At 41.6% G+C, this 23,128-nt stretch overlaps 1 protein-coding gene across 1 annotated transcript in view; it reads left to right on the top strand.

Annotated features, from left to right (window-relative positions):
• BICDL1 (BICD family like cargo adaptor 1) overlaps positions 1-23,128 on the top strand; it is a 74,233-nt gene that overhangs the window by 34,058 nt on the left and 17,047 nt on the right. The window contains exons 3-7 of the mRNA XM_067550284.1: positions 10,545-10,661; positions 14,801-14,947; positions 17,566-17,745; positions 18,493-18,711; positions 20,208-20,351. Coding sequence (XP_067406385.1) covers positions 10,545-10,661; positions 14,801-14,947; positions 17,566-17,745; positions 18,493-18,711; positions 20,208-20,351 — 807 coding nt within the window. The remainder of the gene's footprint in view (positions 1-10,544; positions 10,662-14,800; positions 14,948-17,565; positions 17,746-18,492; positions 18,712-20,207; positions 20,352-23,128) is intronic.

Below are 23,128 nucleotides of genomic sequence, written 5' to 3'. Positions count from 1 at the left end.
TTTAGAGACTGTTTTCTCTTCAGTTGGGGGCAGGGTGAGAAGGAGTTCTTTCAAATTTTACTTGCCATTCAGTTTCTTAAAGGTTATGGGCCAACTTTTCTAAAACAGTCTCTGATTTTGTGTTTGCACTTCTGGGCACACATCTATTTGCAGGTGAAAATAATATACTTCTGACATCTAACTATTCAGTTTGCAAGCACAGATGTGTTAGCACCTACAGTTCAGATAGATAGAGGTCAACAGTCTGTTTGCAGGTACAAATTTAAACACTGTGTTAAAACTCTTTTGAAAGCTTGGGCTATCTAATGGATTTACTTTTGTTTTATGATTAATGCATGTTAAGATCTAGAATGGATGTTACCTTAAACGTAGAAATTGCATCTCTGCATTTTATGGGTTAAAACATTAGAATTCATTTCCCATCCTTCACAACTGTGCCTTGGTCATCACACATTAAATGTGCCCCAAATAACTCTGTTGTGTTCTCTCTTTTATTATTTATGTTAAAGAAATGGATGTCAAATCATTTTAAGCTTCCAGCAGTCCCTTATTTTGTGTCTCTCATTGTGATGCACTTTTGGGCATAGACACATTTTAAGAGAGAGGACAGAAGTAATCTTTTTTGAACCTGGATGGCCAATCTCTCAGCTAGACTTCGGCCTAAAATACTTCCTTAGGTAACAACTTTGAGAATAGAGGCTAGATACCCCTGGGTTCTGACTGCCAGCTAGGAGTTTGGAGCCTTTCTCTTTCTGAACAGTATTTGCAGTATTTCATGTTTGTGCTCACACTGATATCTATTCCTCATTTAAAAATTAATATTCTTGAAGATATTTGGAAGTTCCTATGTCTCCAGTTAGTCACTAGGGTATGTCAGCACAGCAATAAAAGACCCGCAGCACAGCCACATCTGGCCCAGGTCAGCTGACTCAGCCTCGCGGGGCTAAAAATATTAGAGTTATCTATAGTTTTAGAAATTCCAAGGACATTTTAGTACTTGCAGCATGAGGTGTCCAGCATATATCATTCAGATTGAAGTCTCCCATGGTAAGGCATCTTTTTTTCCTCTACACATTGTATCCAAGTGCTTTAAGAACCAGTTATGTTCTCTCAAGTGATGCATTTGGTGATCTATAACAGACACCAACTAGTGCTTTATCTTGTGCATCTGTTAGAATATTGATCCATAAACATTCAAAAGGATTTGCTTTCAAGTTGTCCATGAGTCGGAAACAATTAACACTATTTTTACATAGAATGCCACTCCCCTATCTTTTGCCCATTCATTCCTTCCTCAATGGGCTATAACTGTACATTTTAACATGCCAGTCATGTGAATTTTCTCACCAGGTTTCAGTAATACCAACCAGGTCAAATTTGTGCTCATAAATGAATAATTCTAATTTCTCTTGTTTATGACTTGACCTCTCAGCATTGTCATATAGGCAATTAAAGAATTTATTCTCCTCATGACCCTTGATGCTTGATTAATTTTGTTTAACATCTTGATTTTGTGCTAAATGAATGCTCATTTGTTTCCCGTTTTCACCTTCCTTTTTTTGCTGTTAGTTTAAAGCCCTCCTGACTAATCTAGCTAACCTGTTCCCTTGAAGATTGGTTCCCCTTCTACTGAGGTGAAGGCCATCCAAACTGTACAGCCCTCTCTTCTCATACAAGGTGGTTAATGTTCTTCAAAATGAAAATTCTCAACCTTCCACCACCTACCTAGCCAGCAGTTCACTTCCAGAATCTTCTGCCTTCTATCTTCCTTTGTTCATTGGAGAGGAAGGATCTCCAAAAAAAGCACAAGACATTTTTCTCCTTTAGCACCCTTCAGAGTTCCTGAAGTCCTCTATGATCTAGGAAGTATCCCATGAAACAATCTCACTGGTGCTGATATACACCACCACATTGCCCACTGATTTCAGAAGCCTATTGAATCTTGAGTGAGATCTCATATTTTGGCTCCAGGAACAGAGCACACCATTTGATGACCACCTTTCCCTTACATAACTTTCTTTCAATTCTCCTTAGTATAAAATCCCCTTTGACAGCTGGAGATCTCTTTGCACACATACTTGACTGTCTTGTAAATTGGTCTAAGTAGCCACCCACCAGTGTGTCCTGTACATCTCTGTATTTCACGCAGCCAGCTGAATCTTCAGAAATATTTTCTGTAGTTTCCATGCTGAGAACATAATGATTAAATACTTCTAGCTATAAGGAAGTTCTCCTTGTCCTTTTCTCTGGTAGTCACAGCCTGCCCATCCTCATCTGCATCCAGACATAAAGAATGCTGTCTGGTTCTCTTGTCTCTGGTGGTTACAAACTGCCAAGTCTCCCTTCTGGTTTCCACACTATCTGGCTCCTTAGTGGCCAGTTCTTTTCTTTCTTGAGTCTGGTGTGGTGATATTTCCCAAATCAGATTGTCTAAGATCTCCTCACCCTTTCCAATGATCCAGTGTATGTTCTTGTTCTTCCAAACCATGAGCCTTTTCTTCCAGCACAGTCACCACATTGCACTTCATACAGAGGAAGTACATTCTGGTTTCAGGCAGGAAATAAAACATAGTATATCTGTTGCAGGTCATCACCACTCTTCCACTGCTGGCCATCATGCTACTGAGCATAGAACTGCAAGTAGAATGAAAGCCTAGGGTATTCTCTGTCTAAACTCCTACTGAAACTCCCATTTACTGCTCCTGTTTGCCTGGCAACTGACTTATATACTAAGCCTCGCTGCTTAAAGCCACTCCCTAAATTTCAGGGAGGGATTACCCACTCATACTTCAAAAAACGGGGCTGATCAAAGACCGTAGGATCACAGCCACATGGCTCTCACCAAGACAAACAAACAAACAAACAAACAAACCTGTCTTACCTGACCTATTCAAGGGTCCACAGCTCAGCCACACAACTCTCTTGGAAAACAAAACAATCAATAGATTGACCAAACACACTACTTACCAAGTGTCTCTGACTCCAATCCACAGCAATTCCTTCTGAAACTCCCCCATTAATTGGGTCTCCCTTAGGCCTGTCTAGGTCAAGTATTTGACTTCTGAGCATATAGCATAGACCAGAAGATGGCTTCAAGGTTTAAGACTCCCTGCCTGGCCAGAGGAGTCCTAAACCTGCCATCTGTACCAACTGTCAGCTCGACTCAAATTGCAGGTGATGAAAGAGCAGCTGTAGGTGAATGGGTGATGTTCCAAATTTGCAGATGTTGCTCGCAGACATTAAGGAAGTTGATAATGGGTAGAAAGAAACCTTTCAGGAAATGAAATACTTACATACATTAGCTAAGCTGATAGGGCATATTCACCCATTGCTCCTAATATGAAATATACCTTCTAGTAGTGGAACAACCCAACTGTGGATAGAATGACAAACTTACACTTTCACAGACACTGAAAATGCCAATGTTCTAAAAATAGCCTAGAACATTAAATCTGCTATGCACTGCTAACAGGCCTGCAACAGTGCGAAAAAATCCCTCTTTAAAGCCTTTACCATAGAAGAGTTTTCAAGTAGTGTTAAGAATTCTTTTGCTTCCATCATGTGATACAGACAGACATTCTCATTTTTCCAATGTAATTTTTTTTAACAGACAGCCATAGTATCTAGAACAACATACTGTATAATTTATATTGAACTATGTAATAGAGGTTAATCAGTTACTCGGGGGGTGGTTGTGCACTGAAAAGTGACTATGTAGAAATGGTGGTATAGCCGTGTCAGCCCCAAGATATTAGACAGACAAGGTGGGTGAGGTAATATATTTTATTGGATCAACTTCTGTTGATGAGAGAGACAAGCCTTAACTCTGTGTAAGTTTGAAAGCTTGTCTCTCTCACCAACAGATGTTGGTCCAATAGAAGATACTATCTCATCCACCTTGTCTCTCTGTGTAGAAATGGCACTTTCTTACCATAGGGGACAGGAAGGAAGAGCTGATCTGGCCCCTGATCTTGGAGAGGCAAAGGACAGAATCTACACAAGGCCATGATAAACAACACTTCACAGCTCTAAATTAGCTGAATAGCACTTAGAAACTATAATGACAGGTGCTACGGAGAAAGCTTGGAAAGCTTTCTCTGTGTGTGTTCAAAGTCATAACTGTTGACTAGTCAACACAACTGTTAACAGTTTGAGTTGCAATGGCTGGCAATTTGGAAAGGCTTTCATTTCACTTGTGAAATGAGCAAATTTAATCTGGAATTATTGAGAGGCAATAAACAAGGAACTTCATGATATTGCTCTTAAGAGTCACAGTTCAGAGTGGAGTTGCACTTTGAATAAAACTTGACATGAACTAAAAGCATTGGTAAAAGTCTTTAAGATCCCAAATCAATAACTGGACATATATAAACTTTATTATTGAGAAATATTTTAAAACAAAATATTGAATAACTTCCCTTTTTACTTACCTTTCAAGACTCACATTTCTGGTTCCTCCCTCAACCCCTTTCAAAATTGTAGATATAGCAGGTATCTTAAAGCCATGGAGGCAGTGCATGAAACTGCTGCATTGTAAATGAATGATCCATGAGCACTGGTAGGGAAAAGGAGAGCTCTTGAATTTGGGTATTGGCAAATTAGTAAAGGAGTAACTCACTTTCCTAATTTTTTTAATTTTGCCATTAAGATCCATCTCTCCTATTATACATGATTTAGCAAACTAACACTTTTCTTGAATAATCTTAATTCAATTTGTATTGTCTTGCTTATTAAAAGTACATTATATAGAGATGCTGGTTTCTTGTGGTCTTGCTAGTTTTCTATATAGGATTTATTTTTAGAAATGGTCCTTTTAACACCAGATCCAAAATTTCCCCTCTCTCCTCCCCAAACTTTGGGAAAATGTGTATCTTCATCTGAGCCTGGCAGCTCTCAACTGTTATAAATTCCGATATTAAAGCTCTTGGGATTATTTTATCTCACAAACCACATTTTTCTGCCGCAGTATCTGCTTAGTTATATTTCTCAGCATTTCAAAAGAAACAACTAGAGAAGCCCATCAGGGCTCCAATAAAAAGGATCTAGTAAAAAAGGAAGTCTTTAATTAAATACTTGAGGCCAAAATCATAGAAAATCATTAAAATATAGGACTGGAAGGGACCTCAGTAGATCATCTAGTACCGTCCTCTCTATATTCCCTGTTATCTGTTCTTTGTTCCTGTATGATCACCCATGTTCCCCTCAGATTCTGACCCTTCATCCAGTCTTCTTCCTCCTCCTTTCTTCTTATATTGCTGAAATTGTGTCTACAGTCCAGCAAGCAGGAATCTTCCCAGTTGTTTGCATGTCTAATTCTGAGTTGGCTTCTAGAATTTTCCACTGATACTTCTAAATCTACCCAGTGTCTGTTTCTATTAACTTGCATAGATCAAAGGTAATGAACTCATTTCTTACTAACTGCAGGGGAAATTCTAGGATATCTGAAAGTAGGGTTTTGCAAAAACTTTCTGACCAAAACCTGTTGCATCTTTCTTGTAAAACCAATGAATCATTAGCAAGTGACATACGGATGCATCTATTTTCCTCAATTTTTTAGAGTAGAGGAGAACACTAATTGAAAGAAGAAAAAGCACCATGGAGTAGGACAAGACTGTCTCTGATGCAAGAACTTTTCTGGTTTGTTTAAAATATACAAATGAGAAAACTTTAGATGATGTGAGAATATAGGAAAATGGTAGAGCAAAGACAAGATTTTGGAGGACGCTAAAGGTAAATGCACACATTAAACAAAGACATTGTTAAATGTTAGGCAGACCATGGTGTCACCATGCCTCAGTGGGTCACAGCTGAGGATACCAGGTTCAGGACAAACTGCTGAGAAATGGGGCAGACCCCCCCCCAGACTGGTAGTTATTCTTCCATAAGATATACCAAGCCAGCAACAAAAGTAAACTGTCTCACCACACTGGTTAACAAGAAATCAGAAAAGCTGTCGCCTTCGATATCCCAGCCTTTGTTTCACCACCCTAGACACTAGACTTTATGCTGAGTGGTTATTTAAAACCAATTTTATCAAACAAAGGGCCCTTTCAATCCCAAGAGATCAGCCACACAGCTAGGCCAATATATAACTCAGATCTTACCCAATAATCACACTGCTGCCAATCCTTTAGTAGCTAATATCTAAAGGTTTTATTCATAGGGAAAAGAAAGAAGAGAGAGTTAAAATGGTCAAAGAATCACATACATACAGTCATTGCAAAGTTCTTGATTTAGGTTTGTGGCAGTGGTGGAATAGATTGGTAATTTCCAGAGACTTTGAAAACTGGCAAACAGCTTGGGGACAGGTTTAAAGCTTTCTTGTTAGAAATCCGGTCCAGAGAAATGATTAATGAAGCAGGAGATGATGAATGAAGACAAGATGGAAATTGTGCAGCTGCCTTATATATCTTCTCCCAATGGGTGGATGCTTTCAGTCTCAGTTTGTGGAAAATTATGAGCCCAAAATAGAGTCCAGGGTCACATGAGCAAGTTGCATGGTCTTGCATACTTTGTTGAGTCATGGGAACAGCGATTGTCCATTGTACATGCTCTGGCTAAAACAGTCAGGGAGAGGCCCATCAGGTGGGGACAGGCTTTTTCTATGGTCTATTGTGCGAGCTACATGTCCTTAAATAGGCCATTAACATTCACAATAGGCTGTCTGGCTTCAGTGAAGATTTTACCTGGTGGGTTTTACTCAGGAATGCAGCAAGTATGCAGGATGCAAGTACATAGTCAATATCTATAACTTCAGATACAAAAAACTGTATTTCAGATACAAACTGATATATGCATATAAACAGGATAAACATACTTAACAAATCCTAACGTTTCCATTGACACCTTTCATGACATATTTTGAATAAATTTTGTTGCAATTGCATAACCATAGTAGCAACAATGTTATACACGGTTATATTTCAATCATACAGTATCACACCTGGGCTGAGCAATTTGGGACTTTATAAATCAAAATAATAAATATTTAGGTTTTCTGATTCTACTTATTGTTTTACTGAAACTTTTGTTGCTCTGTAATCTTTAGAGCATTTGATTCTACTGAAGTTTTTTTCTATAAAATTTAAACGTAGGAGAAGAATTCAGCTCTTTAAAATCCATATCTGTAGGAGTTAATTTGGCAGCAGCATTAATAACCTCCAGAACCAAGATAGCATGAAAATTCAACAGTGACAAATGGATCTCACAGAGACAAGCTGAGAAGTGATCTTCTTGAATCTATGAATACTGGAAAATTTGGGAATGTAAGAATAAATTATTTGATTAGCTAAGGATGGCTCTGGATTGGAACCATTTGTCTCCATGCTGTTGAGGTGAGAAATAAAGAAACATGTGATGTGGTCGCTTTCTTTTGATCTCCACTGGGCTTTTGGTTGGTGACTATGTTTTCCATGCTTTATGTGGTTAATGAAGGTGTTATTTTACTCACCTCCACTCCATGAGGTGACCTCAAACAGGTAAATTGAGATAAAACTACAACTTTCCCTGTTTACATTTAAGATTTTTGTGCTAGCTATCATATTGTACAAATATACCTGCTTTTCCTAGTGTAGACATGCCCCATGGTAACAGTGAGTTGGTGTTCTCCCTTATTACAAAGTAGTAAAAAAAATTCTCAGCAGATGATTTAAAACTAGTGAATGTAAATGTCTCAGTCTTGTGAGCTATGTTAATATAGTCATCATATTAACCAAAAACAAAAAAACAATGTGGCATGTATTAGTCTGTGTCTCTGTTGCATAAGTGATTGATTGTCTTGCACTGATTATTCAGTGAAATCAAGCATATCAGTCATCAAAAAGCAAGCTGTTGGTATGTTTTCCTTCTTCTAGCCAGCTTGAGGTCTCGGCAGATAGATAGCCTACTCTGCTTTACCTTTTACATTTTCAAAGGGATAACCAAAGTGGATATGCTTTTCTTTTCCACTTCCAACCTTACCACAAAGCTAGAAGAATCAGAGTATCCTCATGGAAATTGTTCTGGGGATGGGGTAGGAGGAGGGGAAATCATACTATATGCTACTCATATTTGCAGTTCAGCAAACTCCCCTTTAAATTGTAGCCACTGAAATCGCACAATCACATGAACTACTTTTCTCATCTCCTTCCTTGAAATGTGAAATTGAGTCCATCACAACCCCACTTCAACCATAAACTATCTGCTAAAGCAGAACACTTCATCCATCAGGTCTTTCAGCTAGACCACTTGTCTTCTGTTTTGAGAAAAACAAACATTGCCATTTTCCATGTAGATTTCAGGCTAAACCATCACTCACCAAATAATATTCCATATTACATTTTTAAAAATAATAAAAAGCTATGAATGATTCCTGGTTGTGATGATATCTGCATAGGTGAATGACAGAGAGCTATTTCCTGTTAACAAAATCACTTGTTGGAAGTCAAATTTCATTTTCTAGGAAACAGCATGGCCAGGGACACATGCCAAAATATTTTCATTGCATTTCAAATGTTTACAATTTTTTGATGTAAAGGTAATTAACACCCTATAATGAGTCCACCCAAATCAGCTGGATGCATTGTAACACACTCTCTCTCTCACTTGAATTACTTTTTGCTGTATTATTTCTTCTTCTCTGCATCAGTGCCAGGTTATTTGTCTATATATTTCATCATCATCCAGCTAGCCTAGCTCTGCATCAAGTCCTATACATAGCTTGAGTGCTTGCATATTTTGGGCATGGGTACCTGCATACACAGACACAAAACCATATCTTGAGTCAGCTGACATCCACTGAGACTCAGACTCAGTTAATGTTGAATTAATTATCTCTATGCACAGCTTGAATTTATATTATTTAATAATATGGTTTGCCCACAGATAATCTCATCGTAATATATTGCTCTTTTAAGGCCCAGCCCAGTGTGGCACCATTTGTACCTATGAGTCCCTTCCATTCCTTTTGACATCAATGGACATTGAGTGCATCGTACCTCACGGAAAAAGACCTCTATAGCATCCTTCATTTGAGGAAGACTGTTTTATATATACATCGTGTTTCATGTTGATGTATTCCAAAGAATCTTTACAAGGCTAATTAATCATATACAAAAACTGCAATACATTGACCCTATTTAGGGTTATCTGATAACTGATTGAGATGCTGAGGACATGGCATCTGCTTCTTAAGGATATCTTCCATATTGCTGTGTTTTTCTTGTACGATGTACATTCTGCATCTGTCACAAAACTGGTTAAAAAGACAAATAAAATGAAGGATTTGCAATGTCTTTCAGAAGTGACACTTGAAGCAAGAGCCAGAAACACAATATACTGGCAGAGGGTAGGATGGATGCTAAAAATCTAGTAGCAGCCAACAACAGAGCCTTTTTTACTGAAAGAGCTAGGTATGGCCTTTGGATGCTATTCTTCCTATTACTAGGGGTCAGGAAGTGGCTTCTTTGACCTATGTTTGACATAACCAGGGAGACAGGAAATCCTGCCATTTTTTCCCAACCTGCAAAAAGTAGCTTTGCTCAATTTCTTTTTCTATTATTTTATTAGCTATACAGGTTCAGGAATCATTTTGCAGTGTTTGTACCTTTTTTCTGACCATGGATACATAGGCTGAAATTGAAATTTGTTTTCCTTTGGTTAAGCATGATGGTAGCAGAGTTTACAGCTCTCTGAAATGTGACAATATCGCTCTCTTGGATTGTTTGTCCTAGTGTTGCCAACTTGACACATTTTTATCTTTACATGCTGGGCTGTTGCAGGATTCCTTCGCCACCCAGCCTTCTGAGCGGCAGTAAGGCTGTTTTATGGCTACTGCTACAACTGAAAGTCTGCCATAGCCTCTGAGGAGTGGCTGTTAGAATATCCTGTAACTAGTCACAAGCCTCATCACACCAACTTGGAGCCATCTTTGCTACCAGAACAAAAGGGAAGAGCATAAGAAACCCCATTCAGAGATGCACCTCAGGCAGATGCCTTTGCCCCTTTATCAGGCCATAGACCTAAGGCAAAGGTTATTAGAACTACCCCAGGGTTTAGAGTGGGGTGCTGGAGATCACTTTAAATCTGTTAATGAAACGATATGACTAATCCAGAAAGATCAGTTTCTCTCACTGGTAGGCTATATCTCTCCCTGTGCCATAAATAGATGCAAATAAGGCAAATTTGGTCTACTAATGCTAAGAATTAGCACAAGCACCTGGAAGGCATAAGAGTAGCGCAAAGTGAAATGGAGGAAAGCTGTGAGCTGTGTTCTTTGGTTGGCTCCATCCTTGTGGGAAAAGAGATGCTTGCTAAATTGCGGTGGGTCTAGAAGGCTGTGTGGGATGACTTCTGCCCTGATTTATAACCCTATGCAACTCTAGTGGCTTTGCATAGGGTGTTAGACAGCTCAGAGTGTTTCCAGACTTTGTTGGAACATTAGTTTAGGGGTTTCCCTTGACATTTATAAAATCTACCAAAGGTGGGAGAAGCTAATCACTTCCCTGATTTTTCCTGCCCCACTGTTTCTCATTATGGGGTAATGAAGTGTGGCCTCTTATTTGCAGGCATCAGAGGTGGAGAGACAGCTCTCAATGCAGGTCCATGCCCTTCGAGAGGACTTCCGGGAAAAGAACTCATCAACCAGTCAACATATAGTACGACTTGAAAGTCTCCAGGCTGAGGTGAGTGGCCTTCCTATCATGGTGGTTTAAGGTTTGATGCATCTCTTGAGGTAACCAGTGGTATTTTAAGCTTATGTAATGAACCCCTCTGAACTGGGTAAACAAAACCAAATGCCTAATGGTGATAGTTTGTGCCAGCAAGAAAAAGGGATGCTAGTTAGAGGGCAGAAGGAGCTAATTAATTTGGTAGGCCACTGTGTTTGTCTTTTAACTGATGCTCCTTGTTCACACCAACAGGACTATATGAGTAGCAGAGTTGTCCCCTGTTTTGAAAATAGTCTGAGTTACTGTACCAAATGTGACAAGGTGGGTTGGGTAATGTGTGTTATTGGACCAACTTCTATGGGTGAGAGAGAAAAGCTTTTGAGCTTACACAGAGCTCTTCTTCAAGTCACCTAATCCTATCAGGAAGATGAAAGTAGGGGATCTCTTAGGAGCCAAAATATGGGTATGTTCAGGTCACCTAAAGAAGAGATCTGTGTAAGCTCAAAAGCTTGTTTCTCTCTCTCTAACAGAAGTTGGTCCAATAATAGATATTACCTCACCCACCTTGTCTCTCTAATATCCTGGGACTGACACAGCTACACCACCACTGCATGTACAAAACTGTGTCAGTCAGAAATGCCCTTCAGTTTCCCCTCTTCAAGGTGATGACTGTCTTACAGGCATGGCTACTGCCATGAAAGAATGTTTTGGAATAAGCATGGCTCTCTTTCTCTGAGAGCTCAAGGGAAGACATTCCCTGCCATCCAACTCCAAGTATGAATAATGTTCTAAAGGCAGGGGTATATGCAGGCAGATGGGAAGCATAACTCCTCCTCCTTCCTGACTGGTGCAGTGAGAGCTCCCCATCTTGTTTCAGTTTATTTTAACCCGTCTAAAGGATAATCCTATCAGGAAGATAGAAAGCAGGGGGGAAACTGAGTGGGATCTTTTAGGAGCCAAAATGTGGGTATGGTCCAGCAGGCCACATCCAGATACACCCCACTTATGAGGAGGGGGCTGTTCTGAATGGCTGAGTAGAAAGCAGCAATCCTCTCCTCCATTTGAGAAGTGTGTGGAAATGTGGGGCCCTCCTTTATTCAATCCAACTACTTTTTAACTGATTAGAAAATTTTTTCCTAAATTTCTCCTTCTCTTCCCCTCCCTACGCCTCTTTTTCCCTTTTCCCTTCCTTTCCTCTTTCCCTTGGTGTGGAGCAGCAGGTCCTTGAAGTAAGTACAGATGCTTTGATTGGGTTTTGATCGCATGACCGTTTACATCACTGTGCATGCCTCACTTGTTAAGGTTGTTCCTGTCTTGTGCTCTTCAGCTCATCTTGCCCCCTTGCCCTAGCCCAAAGCCTATAGGACAGTTGTGGTTTGTTTGTTTTTTACAGTCATTCACAGGGTGTTCATTACTGAGTTTTATAACAAGTACTAACATAAAATGCAATCCTTCTCTTTGTTCTACGTTTCTCTCTGTTGCATCCCTTCTCTCCATTGCACTGAAGTCGTGCTTGTAGGGGAGGAGGCTTCTTAGCAATCATTACTCATAAGAATAACGTCCTAATATGTTACAGGATATGTTCTATAAATAGAGAAATGCAGATATACAAAACTGACGCAATATTCCTTCATCTTTCCAAACATTTGACTCCCATGGACAAATACAGCGTTCTTCATTTCTCCAGGACAGCTGACTGTCTACTTAATCTGTGTCCAGGGACCATCTGTACACTAGATACATCACCATAACATAGGGCCTGGAAGGCAGCCAGATAAGAGGATATCTGAGAGAGCATGAAGGACAGATGGCAATTAATATGAGTATGCTGAAGAAGATCTAGAGAACAATAAAGCTGGGGCGACTAAAGGAGAGAGTCTGGAAGGCAACCATGGAATGGCTAGACAGATATCTGAGATGGTTTGAGGTTTCTAGGTCATGTGTTAATGGGGCTGGGAGTGCATCCAGAACAGATGAAGGGCAAGCTGGAGAGAACCAGTAGGATATCCAGAAAGCTGCAAAGGAGATTGAAGAGACCTTTGTGCATATTCCCCAAACTATCAGAGAGGTCTGAAAGGACCTGGGACATTACTGGAGAGCAGCTAAGAGGAAGAGTATCAGAAAAACCTAGGGAATTTGAGTTGCTGGACCAAGCCATTTGAGATGGTGTAGGAACAGATCAGGAATTATTGGGAGCATCAAAGGTCTATGAGCATAGTTGGAGAACAATTGATGGTGTTGAACATGGAACACAATATACCCCGGCACTCAGATATCATGGTGATGGGCACAGTAAAAGAACCGAGATAGATAGCTAGATGGGAAAAATTATCATCTTTCCTGGTTAAACAAACAAGCCATTATTAATGCTGATTCATCCTATATACAGCTCCTTGCTTAGTGAATGTACTTGGCACATCATTTCTCTTCACCTGTGCTTGCTGCATTTGACAATTAAAAGGCATGAACCTATTTTAAAATAAGTAATTGTTGGGGGGCTATCAGTAATTCTTGCACAAAACCATCAGTCTATGTTTTTAAAGCATAAAATTATATCATGTTGAGAAATCTTCAAACTAAACATACAGCAAAGAACAGGGTGCACAAGCACAGCACTATCCTCCCGACCACCTACAAAAGCATAGGCGATGCATAAGTCTTTCCTTGGGGGATGCTACAGAGCACCGGAAGCTCCCTAAGAAGATGGGTGGGGGCCCTGGCGTCTGGACAGTGGCCTCATCCCCATGAGACCCAATCCCTGCCCAGCCTTTTCCCCTGAGGCCCTGTCCCCCTCCACCTTTTCCCCCCCAAAAGTCTTGCCCTTGCTCTGCTGCCCAGCCCCAACCTTATGCTCTGCCACAGGGCTCCTCACTGCTCTGAATTCCTCCTACCCTGGCTCCTTATTGCCCCCACCCCAGGGCTCATTGCTGCTCCAGCATGCCCCTCAGGGCTCAATCCCAGCCTTCCTCCCCCCCAACACACACACACACACCCTGTGAGGCCCTGGGAGGGGAAGGGCAGAGACCCGTGCTACAGCTTGGGGGTCTGGATGCCCTCGGAGCTCTGGTCAAGGCAGGAGCTCCACAGCCACCATTGTTTCCCCTTGCAGCAAGGAGGGCAGCATAGCTCGTTCAGTTCGAGGGACACCGGACTCAAACTGAGCAAGGGAAGCACGCGCCGCCTCCCCGTATCAGCGGTGGGGGGAGCTGGACACAACCCCTAGGCTGCACCAGCAGTCATGCTGATACCGCCCCGCTGGCGTCCTGCCCTGGGTTCCCCGCCTGGCCGAGTGCAGCACCACAGACAGCCCAGAGACATGCCTGCAGGCGGGCAGAGCACTGCACTGGGGGCAGGCAGAGGGAAAGCGGCAGAGAGAAAGGCAGGGCCTCAGGGCAGGGCCATGGTCTGGGTGCCAGTGGCTCTCCTCACATCTAGGGACTCATTCTGGCACTCCTGGCCAGCACAAAGGCAGTGGACTGGCATGCTTCCAAAGGGAGGTGACCCACACCACATCTGGCAGTTGCCCTCTGCATGGCCAGCTTTTTTTATTTTGGGGAGGCGTAGCCTCTCCAAGCCTCTTATATGTTCTGCCCATACACAAAGGGCATAGAAACTCTGTTATCTCTCTCACCACAGACATGTCCAGCCCAGCCCACCCCCGCTCCTGGGGATTCCAGTAAGTTGTCATGTACAAAAACAGGGGAGTGCCCTTCCTGGGAACTCCAACATTTGCTCACACCAGGAACAGAGTAGTAATAAAGATGGGCTATGTAACTAGCTTCTCACATTCTTGCATATGTTGTTGTCTGGATGAATCTTTAGGAGGGTGGGTAGGGCAAGGCTATGCTCTACTTTAGCTCTTAGGAAATCCCAAAGTATGAAGTATTTTCTCCCCTTCCCTCCCTCTACGTTTGCCTGGCAACGCACATTCCAGCTTCTTGGGAGCTGCACTCCCACTCTTCTCCACACAGTTTTCTGGAGGGAGGCGTTTTCTTTCAGCCTCTTCCTAATCTCTGAGTTGCATATAGAGGCACAGTCTCTCTCTCACAGAGGTGCAGACACAGACATACTCTGGTTTCTGCTGCTTTTCTCTTACCACGTAAAATTTTTTTTCCAAAGCCTGGAGCCCATCTCTAGCTCTCTTTCCCTTTCAGATTAAGATGCTTACAGATAGGAAGCAGGAGATGGAGTGTCGTCTTAGCGCCATGATGGAGGAAAATGATCTGCTTCAGGGAACCGTGGAGGAACTGCAGGAGCGAGTGCTGGTCTTGGAGAGACAAAGCCATGATAAGGATCTGCAGGTGAGGAGAACAGAAGTTGGAGAGAGATGCTCAAATGAAAGAGAAAATGGAACTCTAAATCCTAAAAAGGGATAAAGGAGGGGTTCTGGGATAGGATCTACAGTTAAGAGAATGGAAATTTGGAGATAAGAGACCAAAGATAAGAGTAAAATGACTCTTATGATCACAGAGGAACAAGAGAGTGGCTAACGCCTAGATAAGACCTGCAGAGAATGGGAACTCTGACAGGAGACTAAAGGAAGAGAAAATGAACTATTAGAATGAGGAGCGAGACAGAACAGTAAATCAAGGAAAACAAGTACTTGAATGGAGGCTGAGGAACCTACTTGCATTTCTGCTCGTTATTTCTTAGCAGGACTGACTCCTAGATTCCTCTTACAGTTATTTTGGGCAGAGGGTGGTAGCCAGCCTCAGATTTGTCAGTATTAAAAAAGTGTGCAAAACAGGCCTATAAAGTTCTCAGCATATTTTAGTAAACATAAATACTGGAACAATGTTGAGCAAGCTGTTATGTCAATGTTATAGGGCATGTTTCTGAGTGCAGAGTGATATTTTATGTTTCTGTTTTCAATTCACCTTACCCACTGCACATTTGTGGCTATCTCAGCTATTTTACTCTTTGACAATTAAGTCCCCATATTCTCTGCCAGACTATGGAATAGAAGAATATAGGAACTACTACACAAACAGACAGATAGAAGATACCAGGTTAGATGGACTATCTGACTTTGGCTGGTCCTTCAGTAGAAGGTGCAAAATCCCCTATAATGCATCTAACCAGAACCTTGTTCCACCATAGTAAATGAGGAAAGGAATTTCTTCTTGAACTCAGGATCAACGGTCCTGCAAACTGAAACTTTTCTCAATCTGCCATATCACTGTTCCTCCGTCTGGGCTTGGAGGAACTCCATCTACGGAATTCAATCTCTACTGGTCCATTTGCTCCTTGGGCTCTCTGCTGTGAGCTTGCTAATGTGAGGGACAGTTAATGTGAGTTATGATGGTAGGTTTGTGATTTAGACTCTCCACCGGGAACTGAACTGAGACCCGCCAATTCATTTTATGCAGATGACTGAGCAGCTGTCAGATTGTAATTACTTTCACCTGGTACCAGCCTGGTCTGGATTTGAACTGGATTACCCAGAGGTGAAAGGCTCTTTCTGCCATTACTAACCCCCTAAAATGTCCAAGTCACCAGCATCTATAATTCTATTCTAATTAGATTTTTAATCTATGAATAAATTACACTTATCAGATTTTGAAATTTACTAAGTTATGTGCCTCAATTTGCACAAGTATATTTCATGGACTAATTATACATTGAATTAAAATATTTCCTTTATTAATTTATTTTTCATCTTTTTTATTTCAGCAAGTGCCCTCTAGTTCTCATGTAATGAGATAGGGTTAAATAAGAGCTTCCAATTGCCCTTTTTTTTTTTTTTTGGTAGTATACAGTATTTGTAAAGATATTCTCTATCAGAACTCTTCTCCTTTCCAAACTACATACTCCTAGTTTTTTTTCATCTCTCCACATCTGGATCTCTCCTCCTCCTCCTCTTCCCCCCCTCCCACTCACATCATGCCTCTAACTCATTTTGTTGCCCTCCAATGGACCTTTTCTGCTGTCTTTCTTAAGATGATGGAACCATTGCAGAATGCAGTATTCAAGGTGGGGACTTACCCTGGTTGTATAATAGTTTTTTTTCATACTTCTCTCTATCTTCTTCTTAATACAGGCTAGCATCGTATACATTTTTTTTGTCCACACTGTACACTGAGCTGTCCATAATGATGCCTAGATTTTTGTTTTTTAGAGGCTATAGTTAATTCAGAATCTGCTAGTGTATACAGATGGATTAAACTGTTCGTTTTAGTGCACATTACCCTCCCCTGTGCTCATCTCCACTGAATATCTGTCAGCCTGTTATTTGTGTAAAAAGTGATTGCACCCAATGCTGGTTTACTGCTTTGACTCCATACCATCAGTGTAACAAAAGATCTAATATTTGTGTTACTTTCTGTTTACATCACTTGCAAAAATATATGTGACAATATACTGGTAACTAATTGTTTATTCATTTGTGCACCCTCTAACTATAGATATGCCCTGATTTAAATGCCTTGTGGGATATCTGAAACACTCAGATAACTGGAGTTTCAAATTAGTGAAATTTGTTTCTCTGTGAATTTTTGATGCAGTGAATATGTGAATCTTGGTTAACTGGGAGGTTTGGATGATCAGGGTTTAACTATAAACCTTTGAAACACAAATGGTTGTGTTTTTTTATTCAGTTGTTGCTATGTTATCTAATTCATTTTTCTTAGCTCCTTCTGGAATTCTTCATAATACATCATAGCCTAGACTTACCTAATAATTTTGATTCTTCAACATATTTTAAATACCAGCCCATATCTAGTTCTAGCTGAGAGCAACGTTTTGGTGGCAATGTCTTGAGATTATTAAAATTTAGAAATTAGATAAGCCAGCAAAGACTGTTCCTCGCACATGTGTGGAAACCCTCTTTTCAGTGTTCCCACCAAGTCCTTCATGAGCTGAGAGATTCATCCAGTCCTCAGTCATATTCACTAGTTTTTTCTTTGATTTCCTTTGGAAGCTGCATCAAAGTCAGCTGGAGCTCCAGGAAGTGCGGCTGTCCTATCGGCAGCTCCAGGGAAAGGTAGAAGAGCTTAGTGAGGAGAGAAGTCTTCAAAGTTTCAACACAACCAGCACATCCCTGCTGTCAGAGATCGAGCAGAGCATGGAGGCAGAGGAGTTAGAACAAGAGAGAGAACAGGTATTATCATCCCTGCACGCTGGGGAAGCATATATGAACCTTTGTAAATGTGTACAATATGAACACACGAGTAAACATGTTCATGGCTAGCAGCTGGAAAGCACAGCATACTAGTGTAAACAGCAAGGAATTGCACCACACATTTCACAAAGCTACTGTTGATATCCAAAGAAACCCACAAAGTCACAGCCTATTGCAAATCACACTGTAGTCAAACACTTTTTTCATTTGATAGCACTGCATTAGTACATGTGCACATGCGTGTGGGAATTTACCTAGGGGTACAGAACCACATCAATTAGAAGAGAGAGAAAAGGGTGCACTGCTAAACACATATTATAAAATGCACATGTGTCCATGTGCATAGATGAAAAGAGCAAGGGCCACACAGTTCCTGGGTGTTCAAAGAGACAGTGTGATCCAGTGGACAAGGCAATGGGCTGAAGTCAGGAAATCTGGGTTCTATCTCGATCTTTTACGCTGACTCACCATGTACATTAAGCAAGCCAAGTAACCTCTCTGTGTCAGTTTCCCTGTCTATGTAATGCAGGGAGTAATGATACTGAGAGACCTATAAATGCAAAGCACTAGATAAGTATTTGTTACTTGTCATTAATATTATATCTAGCATAGCATTGAAGGACTTTTTTAGCTAACAGGGTCATGGTCACATCCTGGAAGTCTGTGAGCAATATAATCTTATGGGTCCCTGAAATCATGGACTAATCTAATGCTCCCTTGTTCCAGCTGAGATTGCAGCTCTGGGAGGCCTATTGCCAAGTCAGGTATCTCTGCTCTCATCTCAGAGGAAATGATAGCGCAGATTCTGCGGTCTCCACAGACTCCTCCATGGATGAGTCTTCAGAAACCTCATCAGCCAAAGATGTCCCAGCTGGTAGTCTACGTGCCGGTCTCAATGAGCTGAAGAGGCTGATACAAAGTGTTCTGGATGGTACAGACTCCACGGTAGGTTGTTAGACACAGAAAAGGATTTTCAGTGTAAGTATTGGTGCTAGACAAGGAAAAGTCTGGTATGACTAGGTTATTTTAGATCCTTAATTCTGTGGGTTTTCAGTATTCTTTTGTGGCCTTGAAGATGGGACATCAGCGTTCACAATCCATTTCGCAATCTTATGTATCACAAGTAGGCCAGCATTTAGACATGCCATCCCAAGGGATTTAAGCTTCAAACCTCAAAAGTATCAAGGTTCCGTTCAGATACTCATCCAAATCTCTCTAGCTTGGAAATCACTCTGGAAAACTCATGAGATCAGGCTTTCTTGCAAGATTTATAGTAAGTGCTAGTTTCAGTCAGCTTGAAAATATTGCAAGCTTTCTTTTGATTTTTTTACTTTCATTTCTGATTAAAATCTCTCAATCCTTTTTTAAACTGTAATGAGATAAAGAGATCTGTGAAAGTGAAAATCAAGGTAAGAGTTATCATGAGAATTGGGGTCCCTGTAGAGTGTGATTAGACAACAAACACTCCTGTGATAAGCCATTAGAGGTGGCCCTTATGCATGGGAGAGGGAATGTTCTGCAGCAGCATAGTTCCTACTGTTTGCCTTGGAGTACTGAGAGGATAGAAGCAGAGCTCAGAAAATTAATGTAATGGGTGATTGCATGCAATCATGCTGGAAGAGTCCTGCAGATCCTCTCTTTGGAGGATTTAATTGGGGTTAGTCCTGCTTTGAGCAGGAAGTTGGACCAGATGATCTCCTGAGTTCCTTTCCAACCCTAATCTTCTATGATTCTATGACCGGGACAACCTCCATGACACAGTGAAGTAATGGGGAAATGTGTGGTCTTTCACAAAGACTTAAAATTACATCTTGATCCGCCATTTGCTTCATCCTCAAGACTTGTGTGTTCCCCACAAGGAAATAGCCTACCTGAAGGCAGCTCCATTGTGGAGTGACACATCCAGAAGTAAGCCAGCAGGCTATGTGTACCTGCAAACATCAGAAATGGATGGGAACCATGACCCAACCAGTTTCAATGCCTGTAAGCATTGGGATTTAATCTTAAAAGGGTGAGCAAGAATACAAGGTTGTATTTGTTCAGGGGAGAATGAAGATAACATATAACGGCCTAAACATAGAAAGCTGGTTTGGAATAAGTGTATGAAGAGGTAAATATCTGAGCTGGGTTAGACTTAGATGAGGGCAGGGTTACAGAGTGCGGAGTGTCTGTATATCTTTGTGCTAAGGTAAGCAACTTGTGTGTGTCCTTTCCACCCAGGCTTAGAGGTTGTCTGTGTTCATCTTAGCTGATGTATTTGTGACAAGCTGCGTTGTGAGCCTTCTGTACACTATGTGAATGTGTATGGTAACATCAATGCTCTAGCAGAGTGACATTCTCCCTTTCCTTTCTTAAAGCTTTCTCCTAACCAGTACAAAACTACAGCAAATTGTAATTTTATAAATGAAAGCTGAGTAAGATGTTTCTCTCTTTGCTGCCAGAGTTCTCGGAGAAGTGATGATGATGCCTTAGAAGAACAAATCAGACGAACAAGTGAGGACTCAAGAGCCCTGAGGGAATTAATGGAGGGAGAAAGAGGGAAGCTGAGGCAGAGCCTGGAAGAACTGCAGAGACTTCACAGCCAGGTGAGCAATCCATGCAGATACCCTAGGCCTTCTGAAATGCATGTTGCTTTGGAAGATAGGATTGTGGCACATTCTTGCAAGTAGGCAGAGAGCCCTGTGGGAGGTCATCTAGTCATATCCTGAGAAGAACTGTTGGCAACACCTTTCAGAGCCCTGTATGAAGTCAATCTTTGCAAACCCTATGTTCTTCAAGTATGTGTCAGTGTGGATCCCTCTAGGCATGCATGTGCACATGCAAGAATGGAGAATTTTTTTAATTGGAGTGGCTGGAGCCATCTATGCACCCTGTGCTGCCTCATCCAAGAACATAAAAAGGTGGGATGGCTGCAACTGTGTCTTGGTTCCCTCTTAAAGGTCCTCGTAGCAAGACAGAACCTGGCAAGTACCCAACCCACTAGTTTTTAACTCAACCTAAATATTACTTCAAAGCCTTCAAGAACTGAAGAAAAGGAAGAAATCTCTCCCCAGGAGCATCCCTAGTCAAACCACTGATGCCTGAATAATCGGAAGAGCCAGATCCAGGGCTGAACAATATCAGTACCTTATCTCACTAAATAGTCTCTGCTCTACACTGCTGGATTAAGTGATATCCAATGGCGCTTGCACCAGCAAAGGATGACTCTAAAACATTCCAGGAGTTCCTTGGGAGTATTGCCAAGACTTTGGAGATCAAGATACTGGTCCCATAGCTACTACATCCAGGTCCACTCTTTGCCTTCTGCCTTGCTCCTCAGGGGCCATTCTCACAGGAGCCAGCTACTAACAGAAGTGGCCTCATTCCTCTGTGGCTCCTAAATGAAACAGGTTCCACCAAATCTCAGGGCAAGAGGCTTCTACTCCCAGTATTTCCTCATTCTGAAGAAGAAAGGGGGTCTTGGTCCTATCCTAGATCTGAGGAAACTCAACAAATGCATATGTTCGTCTTTGGTTCAGGATGATAACGTTTGCCTCCACCATTCCATCATTTCATGCTCAAGACTGGTTCATGACTCTCGACTTGTAGGATTCGTACTTCTTGTGGGTCAAATATATGGCTTTGTGGAAGTAGCTAAGGTGCACAGTAGGCCCAACTATTACCAATACAAGATCCTGCCCTTTGGATTCTCCACAACACCAAGAATATTAACCCAATACCTGGCAGTGGTGGCAGCACATTTAAGGAGGCAGGGAATCAATGGATACCTGGATAACTGGCAGAGGCATGTTTCAACATGAGACTCCTAAGCCTTGGAATACCTCCTTTCCCTATTTTCTTAAATAGGATTCCTTATGAACTACAAAATATGTTTCTCATGCCACTGCAGATGAGAATTCATAGGAGCTTTAACTGACTCCAAATTGGCAAGAGCTACCTCAGACAGTGCATATGTGTCTCAGACTTTTAGACTATATTTCAGTGTGCATGAATATGCCACTTGCCAGACTTCATCTATGGCCCTTACAGTTGTGGCTGGAGTCTGTATACTTCCTGTCCAGATATCACAGGAAGTTGTTCAGTTCCTTAAGTCCTGCAAGAGTTCACTAGGTGACTAGACCTAATGAACTTAAGAAAAGGGGTGCCATCTACTGTCCTCTCCCTGCTGATAATGTTTATCACAGATGCTGTAAGAATAGGCTGGGGTGCCCACCTGAATCACCCACAGATGCAAGGCACATGGTCTTGGATGACTTGATCCCCAGAATAATCTCCAAGTTCATGCAGAGTTAATTCTCAGGGTTCATCTTGCTGCACTAGCTGCTTATCGCACTCCAATACAGTCATAGTTGGTTTTCCCATACTCTACAGTATCAAAATTCCTCAAAGACCTCCATGCTTGCCATCCAGTCAAAGACCCAACTCCTTCTTGAGACCTCAATACCATCCTTCTAAAGCTTGTGGATCCTTCCTTTAAGTCACTGTCAAAGTGCTCTGTATAACACCTTATTATCAAACCTGTCTTTCTTGTGGCCATTACCTCAGCACAGAGTTAATGCTTATGGCCCAAGCCCTTATGGCCAAACTGCCTGACACACCCTTCCATGAGGACAAGGTGATACTGCTACTATATCCCAAGTTCATCCCTATGGTGTCTCAGAATTCCATCTAAACCAATGAATTGCTCGACTAGTCTTCTTCCAAAGCCATACTCACTGCCAGGCGAAAAGAAGCTGCATACTTTAGACTTCTCTAGAGCTTTGTTCTATTACCTGACCAGGAGCAAGGCTTTCAGGCCATATCCAGCACATCACAAAGGATCCATCTGCTATCAAATGGCAGGCAAGCATCTCCCTCCAAACCCCAATGCACACTTCTCCAGATTCATCCAGCATCTTCCACCTGCTTCAGGAACATGCTAATCTCTGAAATCTATACGGCTACACAGAACAACCTACTAACTTCATGCACTTGATGTGGCAGCCCGGCTGGATGCCAAATTCAGAAGAGCAGTACTTCAATCACTGTTTGACCAATACAGCTGAAACCCCTCACTCCCACCATTCAGGGAGGATACTGGTGGTCAGTCATCTACAGTGACTGCCACACTGACAGCCTTGAAGAAGAAAGGGTAACTAACTGTTTTTTCAAGATGCTGCTGTTGTCAGTGCAGATCCCACAGCCTGCCCTTCGTCACCACTTTTCAGAGTTCTCAGCAATGCAGGCTTTGAATTGCAAAGGAACAGAGTGAGGACACAGCCCCCCTCAATCCCCCACTCTTTATGTCCTTATATGGGACTTTGAGGTGGCACAGGGTGAACGTGCTGTCCTAGTGGATACTTCTATTAAAAAAAACCAACCT

This window comes from Emydura macquarii, unplaced genomic scaffold (genome assembly GCF_026122565.2).
Source record: "Emydura macquarii macquarii isolate MOO-44397 ecotype Brisbane River unplaced genomic scaffold, CSIRO-AGI_Emac_v2 contig_1254, whole genome shotgun sequence".
In the NCBI taxonomy this organism is placed as follows: domain Eukaryota; kingdom Metazoa; phylum Chordata; order Testudines; family Chelidae; genus Emydura; species Emydura macquarii.
The sequence above is the reverse complement of the archived record's forward strand: the minus strand, read 5'-3'. Positions and strand labels throughout refer to the sequence as shown.